We start from the raw sequence: 8,401 nt of genomic DNA, 5'->3' as shown, positions 1-8,401 counted from the left end.
ATGTATAGATGGATGTACAGATGGATGTACAGATGGATGTACAGATGGATGGATGTACAGATGGATGGATGGATGGATGTACAGATGGATGGATGTACAGATGGATGTACAGACGGACGGACGGACGTTCAGGTCTTACTTGTTGTTCTGGCTCCAGTCGCAGCCGAACACGGCAGCAGGATGTTTGTACTTGTGCAGGATTTTCCCGTCGATGGTTCTGATGATGCTGCAGAGAGGAGAACATGAAACGCGCTCCGCCTCATCGCTGCGAGATTCAAGCCGGTTGGACCAGCGCTCACCAGAACCCGTCTCCGCTGCAGGTGGCGATCCTCTTGGAGTCTTTGTGGCTCCACGATATGCAGAAAATCCCGTTCTTACCGTGCTGAAGGGAGACAGCAGCAGTTAGAACCGCTCCAGCTTCACCAAGTCTGCAGATCTGAACTGACCTCGTTAAAGCGGGTGATGATTTTCCCCTTCCTGACGTCCCAGATGAACGCTCCGTTACGAGACGTCGCTCCTGCGATGCAGTTCAGGTCTCCTTAGAAACAAGCAGAGAAAAACTGCTTTCCCATGAAGAACCACAGCAACCTTCTGGCTCCTGACATCCAGACTAACACTTTCCAGATCCAAGAAACACAGAAGGACCGCACAAGCAAACTCTCCCAACCCACAATGCTCTCTGCTGCCAGTCCTGCCTCACACCTCACCACTGTCTCACTGCCCAGCTCCTCAAGCTGCCACTGCTAAGAATGACACCTCCAGCTGTTTCCCACTAATATCCAATCACTCATGTTTACCTTTACACAATAAAAGTAAGGTAGTGTTAACTTATTAATGCTAGTTATTAGCTAACTTTGACAAGATAGGAGCCATTAACACAGGTAGTGGCAGCTAAATACATTTGCTGATGATAATATATTTACTAACAATAGTATATCATTATTAGCATATCAGCTATTATTAATTAGCATATTAACTACTGTTAGCACAGAATAGTAAATGCTAGTTGATAAACTAACAGTCTATAAACTGACATAAACTGATATCTCAACAATTGTCAACATTCTAACATTAGCTAGTATGTGCAATGTATGGTATGACATTAGCAGATATGCTAACATAACCCCAAATGCTAACATTAGCTTATATGTTAACATTAGCTGGTATGCTAACATTAGCCAATATGCTAATATTATTAGCTGATATACTATCATTGACTGAAAAGCCAATACTAACTGATGTGCTCATAAATTAACAGCTGACATGGTAACATTAGCTAATATGCTAACACCAGCTAATATGCTAACATTAACTGGTATGCTAACATTAGCTGGTATGCTAACATTAGCTGATATTAGCAGTGTGTTAGCAGCTGATCCACCTGGAGCCCAGGACAGAGAGTAAACCACCCCTTCGTTGCCAGGGGACGTAGAAACGGCCGTCAGTGNGGACGGACGGACGTTCAGGTCTTACTTGTTGTTCTGGCTCCAGTCGCAGCCGAACACGGCAGCAGGATGTTTGTACTTGTGCAGGATTTTCCCGTCGATGGTTCTGATGATGCTGCAGAGAGGAGAACATGAAACGCGCTCCGCCTCATCGCTGCGAGATTCAAGCCGGTTGGACCAGCGCTCACCAGAACCCGTCTCCGCTGCAGGTGGCGATCCTCTTGGAGTCTTTGTGGCTCCACGATATGCAGAAAATCCCGTTCTTACCGTGCTGAAGGGAGACAGCAGCAGTTAGAACCGCTCCAGCTTCACCAAGTCTGCAGATCTGAACTGACCTCGTTAAAGCGGGTGATGATTTTCCCCTTCCTGACGTCCCAGATGAACGCTCCGTTACGAGACGTCGCTCCTGCGATGCAGTTCAGGTCTCCTTAGAAACAAGCAGAGAAAAACTGCTTTCCCATGAAGAACCACAGCAACCTTCTGGCTCCTGACATCCAGACTAACACTTTCCAGATCCAAGAAACACAGAAGGACCGCACAAGCAAACTCTCCCAACCCACAATGCTCTCTGCTGCCAGTCCTGCCTCACACCTCACCACTGTCTCACTGCCCAGCTCCTCAAGCTGCCACTGCTGAGAATGACACCTCCAGCTGTTTCCCACTAATATCCCATCACTCATGTTTACCTTTACACAATAAAAGTAAGGTAGTGTTAACTTATTAATGCTAGTTATTAGCTAACTTTGACAAGATAGGAGCCATTAACACAGGTAGTGGCAGCTAAATACATTTGCTGATGATAATATATTTACTAACAATAGTATATCATTATTAGCATATCAGCTATTATTAATTAGCATATTAACTACTGTTAGCACAGAATAGTAAATGCTAGTTGATAAACTAACAGTCTATAAACTGACATAAACTGATATCTCAACAATTGTCAACATTCTAACATTAGCTAGTATGTGCAATGTATGGTATGACATTAGCAGATATGCTAACATAACCCCAAATGCTAACATTAGCTTATATGTTAACATTAGCTGGTATGCTAACATTAGCCAATATGCTAATATTATTAGCTGATATACTATCATTGACTGAAAAGCCAATACTAACTGATGTGCTCATAAATTAACAGCTGACATGGTAACATTAGCTAATATGCTAACACCAGCTAATATGCTAACATTAACTGGTATGCTAACATTAGCTGGTATGCTAACATTAGCTGATATTAGCAGTGTGTTAGCAGCTGATCCACCTGGAGCCCAGGACAGAGAGTAAACCACCCCTTCGTTGCCAGGGGACGTAGAAACGGCCGTCAGTGTGTTGGTGTCCCAGATTTTTATGGTTCCATCAAAACTAGCCGTCGCCAGCAGGTTGGGGTCATCGGGTTTAAACTTGCAGTCAAAGATGGTTTCTACGTGGCCCTGGAATTTAAAAACAGACGTCAGAGCGAACCGAGACACTTCCTGTCCTGCCAGCCACTCAGCCTGCAGAGTACCAAGTCTCTCAGGAAGTCCCACTTCTTGGCCCCCATGTCGTAGAGTCCGACGCCGCCGTCCATGAAGCAGCAGACGGCGTGGCCGGGCGGCAGAGAGAAGGCCCGGTTCTGGGACAGGGTCGGCGGAGGGACGGCCTCGCTGGTGGAACTGGTGTGCTGGCTCTTACTGGGAGAACTGGAGCTCTGAGCTGCAGAGAGGAGCAGAGGCGGTCAGCCTGAGCATCGATCCAGAGATCCAGCAGGAAAACTGGGGGACAGTTTTGACCTAATTACGGCTCTGAAATTGACTTTTTAAAATTTTTACTCCATTCTAAGATTAAAGAATGACTAATTTAGCTGAGATTTCCATAATCGACTAATAGTGATTAATCGTTTAGGTTATAAATGAAGCTTCAGTCTACGTGTTGGGTTATCGGAGGTGTAGTTACGTCTTTTGGCCAGCGGAGCGCTGAGCACGTGCAGAGCGTGAAATCCTGTCTTCTTCAGCTTGAAGCTGTCCAACGGCGTGGAGCGAGACACGTTCCAAACCCTCAGCACGCCGACCTGTGAGTCTGCAGAAAGAACACGTCTCACCACCAATCAGGTTTCATTCAGAGCCAGGGTCCTGCAGCGCCTCTCACCGCCGGTGATGAACATCCCCGGAGCCGAGGGAACCCAGGCCAGGCACTGGACGGAGGCAGCGGCGGACGGGAAGCAGAAGGACGTGATGCAGGACAGTCCCTCGCTGTCCACCAGCCGCACGCCGTTATGGAGGTTGGACACTGCAGGAGAAGAAGACGGCGGATCAGAACCCGATCAGAGCCTGAGGCTGCGTCTGCACTGAGGCTCCGGGTCGGGGTTAGGGTACCTAGCAGGTAGTCGGTGGACAGAGGGTCCCACTCCAGGGCGCTGACCGGGTCCTCCTCGTCCGTCCCCTCCAGGGACTCTGGACGCAGGACATGCTTCTGGCTTTTACTGCCTGGACACACAGCAGAGGTCAGAGGTCAGACGTTACCAAACTGCAGGGCAGGAAGTAGAACTGCTCATCAATCTGGGAAGGGGTCAAAGGTCATACAAAGTGTATCACCCCCCCAGAGAAGAAAACACCTGGGAGAAGGTTCATCCCAAGGTCAGAGGTCAGAGAAACAACCAGTGAAGTACTTTGCCCTAACCCTAACCCAGCTCTGGTACTTGAGTAAAATATTGGCACTCAACTACCAGCGAAAGTAGTGAAGTACTGAAGTACTTATAGAAATACTCAAGTATTCAAAAGTACAAATTATAATCTCTTATCAGAACGTTTTCTGTTTTCTGAGAGTTTTACAGGACCATGTAACTGTAGAGGTTAAAGGTCAAAGGAACAACCGTGTACGGCAGGCTGAGTTATCATAAAATCAGTTTCATAATTACCTGCTAGATATCTGAAAATAAGCTGCAGACTACGAAGCTACGCTGAGCCAAAACCGACAATAAGCTTCCCGTCCAATCCCAGCGCTTCGTTCCAGACTCTACAGGCCTCACTGAGCAGGGTAGAGGTCAAGGGTCATTCTCTCTAGATCAGTGTTTCTCAAGCCTTTTCAGGCGGAAAACCACTGAACCCATTAAACAAACTCTCAGACCATAACTGGAAATGAATGCAAACTGTTTAAATAAAGCTCAAAATAAGAGATGTCTTTAGGGGTGAACTTAGAGATGAGGGTGAACTTAGAGATGAGGGTGAACTTAGAGATGAGGGTGTACTTAGTTTCCCCCAGAGCGCGGGTCTGGACTTACCGGGCTGGAAGACGGACAGGCTCCCGTCGGTGTGTCCGAACACCAGCTTGCCCTTCTTGCTCGGGTGCCAGCGGAACAGGCAGATGTCCGACAGGAAGGAGTGCGCCTCCTTGTGGACGGTGACCGCCGCGTCGGACCCTCGGTAGTCCCAGACGTAAAGCGGGCCGCGCTGCGACACGAAGGCCACACCGTCCGCCGAGTTCCAGCACCAGCTGACGGAGACGGGGACGCCTGGAGAGGAAGGAGGATGGCTCAGAGGTCAGAGGTGAGAGTCCCGGTCGGTCGCCTACCTTTGGTGTTGTCCAGCCGGGCGACGGCCTTCTTCTCCGCCACGTTCCAGATGATGAGCAGGTTGTCGGCGGAGGCGGAGGCGAACAGGTCGGCGTTGTCGGGACACCAGCTGATGGCCGTGATCGTCTTCTTGTGCTCTGACATGATGGAGCACAGCTTGAACTCGTTGTACTGCTGGTCCAGCTGCACACAAACAAACATCTGCTTTACCCGCCAAGGTCAAAGGTGAGCAAGGGAGTCCCTCAGGGATCAGTCCTGGGAAGCAGCTCCCTCCTCAGACAGGTGAGCAGGCGTCAGAGGAGAACTTTCTGGATCAGGTTTGGTTCATCCTGCTCAAATTTTCAAAGCATTTTTAGTTATAACAAAAACCAAATTTTATCCGATGATGTTGTCTTGAAAACATCATGTGCTGCAACTTTTGTGACATAAATTTAGAAATCTAATCAAAAACAGGAAGTTGCGTCTTCAACAGAAAAACAACAACCAGTGTAGACGGCAGCAGATTCGATCAATTTGACTTTTAAAGGTCGGTGTGTAAATATGAGGCACAAAGTTACACAGTTAACGGTTAACACCAATAATTTGGTTTGATTAGCCTGTCATAAAATAAAAAACGAGGGTTCATTTTTCAAAGTCACATTTTTACCATGTTAATCATTCATTCATAAACGTCACGGTTTCAAGCTAAACATTTAGCTTCAAACTAATTAGTTAGCAAACTAAACATTTGGCTAACATGCCAAAATCACTTCCAATAACCGGAAGTGGGCAACCACAATAAAAGCTGGGACTTCCAAACCTCTTTGGCTAATTAGCTAACTAATTATTTGCATAGCTTAGAGCTAACTGTGTAGTTCACAGCCATATAGTTAGCTTGTCCACTAAACATTCATGGAGTAAGTATTTACCTTGGAAGCTAATTAACTGGATTTTTTTGCTGAATAAATATTTTTGATTGAATTTGTGATATTTATGAATGAATGAATGAATGAATGAATGAATGAATGAATGAATGAATGAATGAATGAATGAATGAATGAATGAATGGAGCGGTCCTCATGACCTCACCTGGTAGACGTAGATGGCTAACGTAGCGCAGTAGGCGAAGCGGTCTCCGCTGGCGGCGCACACGTCTTTGTTCCAGGGCTGGCAGCCGGCGGCCAGGAGGCCCACCTGCTTCACCTTGGCCATCCTCACCTGCAGAGACCTGGAACGGCCCGCCTCCATCAGCAACGACAGTATGTACGCATGAATATGAACACATGAATCTGAAGGAAGGAGAACCGTGTTTGTTGGCTTTAGTTAGCGGAAGCTAGCAATTCTGAAACGATTAATCGGATGAAGCAATTATTCAAATTATCACCAACTAATTTAGTAGTCAGTGAATCGACTCTAAAAAAGATCAACAGCTGAAAAAACAACATAATCAGAGCATCATGAAGCCAAAGCTGTACACAAATATAAACATTTAGCATTTAAGATTAAAAAAACCTTGTATGTGTTTAGTAGCAGACTTAACTTCACCTGGTTCACCTTCCGTAAAAATAAAATCTCCTTTTAGTAACATTATACAATCCAATTATTAATAATTTAATCCACAAATAGTCAACAAACATTCTTCTAAAATTGTACAAAAAAGGCTTTCATGACGAATCGGCAGAACAGATATTTTTTTACCTGATTAATAGCCAAAATTAATAGATTAATTAATCAAAAACTAAAGTAATAGCTTGTTGCATCCTTAAGCTGCAGGTTTTTTGTGTTGACTGATTTTAATATTTATTCTGTTTTATGGTAGTCGTTGTTCGTAAGGTGGTTCGTAAGGTTCAGTTTACCTGCTCATTATTTTCTGTTCCTTTCAGATTCATAATAAAACGTTCTGCGGTTTTTAACGTGAAAACACGCGGACGGCTCCAGGCTCGGTTCGCTTTTCCACCTGCAGGCTGCAGGCTAAGATGATTACAGAGCAGATTGAATTAATCTCTGCTGCGCTTGGATTGCTCTGCTGCTGATCGGCTGCTAACGCTCAGCAGACGCATGGCACCTGCTGCACATCTGCAGCTGCACGTCTGCCTCTGTAATGCAGAAAATCCTCTCTTCATTTTACCAGCTGACTAATGCTGCTGTGGATGAAAACATTTATCAATCAAAGGTAATCTTCAAACACCTGCGGGCCAGTTTTCCCCTGACCTCGTCTTGTCAGGTGCAAATCGGCTGATTTACATGCAGATTCTCTTCATTAGCAGAATCAGGGAGGCTCGACTGGCTGACGAGCGCTGACGGAGAAACACACGATCCACCTGCACACTTTTATTATTCTGGACTCTTCATGTTTTCTGCTCTTTCTTCGCTCCTCACCATGACATATTTCTGATTATTTTCATTCATTCCTGAATCTGGATCTTTCTTCAATGACAAACTGCTGCATCCTCAGTGCACAAAACAGCGTAAACTCAGATCCTTCTTCTAAACCCATCACAGTTCCCAACAAACTCAATAAATGTTCACATCCCTGTTGGGATTGGCACAGAATTATTAATTTTAGGTCATATTTCTATTGTTTCACAGATTTTATTGGCACTTATTGTAAATATAATCAGTTGTTTTTTTATTGTTCAAGCAAACAAAATTATCTTATTATTTGCACTCTGAACAGTCATGTCAGTGTTTTTCAAATTTTATGCTAAAACAATCAGACATAATTTACTTCCAAATCATATTTTGTTGTTGGGTGAACAGATCGTTCAGACTGCCGTGAAAAAGGGGGATACGTCTGTTGTGCATAATTTATCTGTTTTTTTTCTTCCTACCAAAACCAAAATACAGATGATAAAAGTTTTCGGTCTGGTATTTTGGTCTCAACCAGTCCTTATATTTGAAGAACAATTTTGTTTTCATAATTCATTTCATTTGTTGTTTCTGTTGTGTTGTTTGTGGATATTTAAAATGTCTTATAAAATGTCCAACATTAAATGTTTGTTAGAATTTAAAGATTATTCATCTGTGAGAATGTGCATTATTATGCTATTATCATTATATTACTGGAAAATTGCCTCAAGACAAGAATATTATCGTTTATCACAATAACTTCTGGGGCAATTTATCGTCTAGAGAAATGTCTCACCGTGACAGGCGGCCTTTTAATCGCATTCTCCTGCTGCGCTGTTCATATTTGGGTCATTGACATATAAGGATTTCCACAGAGCTAAATTAAAAATGTTAAAAATATTTACATCCATTTCAATTACTAGAATATTTGAAATGTTGTGCATACAGAAATCATAATTTCACATTCAAATTAGACCTTTTCAAGGCTTTTTTATCAATATGATTTGGTTGTGGTCTTAAAAAATGTCATGTGGTGCGACCGTGATTCATCTACAAATAAGGTATTTTCCAT

The 8,401-nt window shown here is 44.2% G+C and overlaps 1 protein-coding gene across 5 annotated transcripts in view; it reads right to left on the bottom strand.

Moving 5' to 3' along the window:
* The window catches only part of wdr17 (WD repeat domain 17), a 25,432-nt gene that overhangs the window by 14,119 nt on the left and 2,912 nt on the right, over positions 1 to 8,401 (bottom strand). For 4 of the 5 annotated variants that reach the window (XM_016664371.1, XM_007578502.2, XM_016664373.1 and 1 more), the window contains exons 2-12: positions 6,070 to 6,208; positions 5,001 to 5,184; positions 4,711 to 4,941; positions 3,806 to 3,916; positions 3,579 to 3,719; positions 3,387 to 3,509; positions 2,959 to 3,146; positions 2,716 to 2,884; positions 1,781 to 1,872; positions 1,634 to 1,716; positions 1,474 to 1,560 (exon numbers count right to left, since the gene is read on the bottom strand). In XM_016664371.1, the coding sequence (XP_016519857.1) occupies positions 1,474 to 1,560; positions 1,634 to 1,716; positions 1,781 to 1,872; positions 2,716 to 2,884; positions 2,959 to 3,146; positions 3,387 to 3,509; positions 3,579 to 3,719; positions 3,806 to 3,916; positions 4,711 to 4,941; positions 5,001 to 5,184; positions 6,070 to 6,192 (1,532 nt within the window). In that variant the 5' untranslated portion in view covers positions 6,193 to 6,208. The remainder of the gene's footprint in view (positions 1 to 1,473; positions 1,561 to 1,633; positions 1,717 to 1,780; positions 1,873 to 2,715; positions 2,885 to 2,958; positions 3,147 to 3,386; positions 3,510 to 3,578; positions 3,720 to 3,805; positions 3,917 to 4,710; positions 4,942 to 5,000; positions 5,185 to 6,069; positions 6,209 to 8,401) is intronic. The other variant, XM_016664372.1, reaches the window with a different exon arrangement.

This window comes from Poecilia formosa, unplaced genomic scaffold, assembly GCF_000485575.1.
Source record: "Poecilia formosa unplaced genomic scaffold, Poecilia_formosa-5.1.2 Scaffold481, whole genome shotgun sequence".
Lineage (NCBI taxonomy): Eukaryota > Metazoa > Chordata > Actinopteri > Cyprinodontiformes > Poeciliidae > Poecilia > Poecilia formosa.
This window is presented reverse-complemented; position numbering and strand designations above follow the sequence as displayed.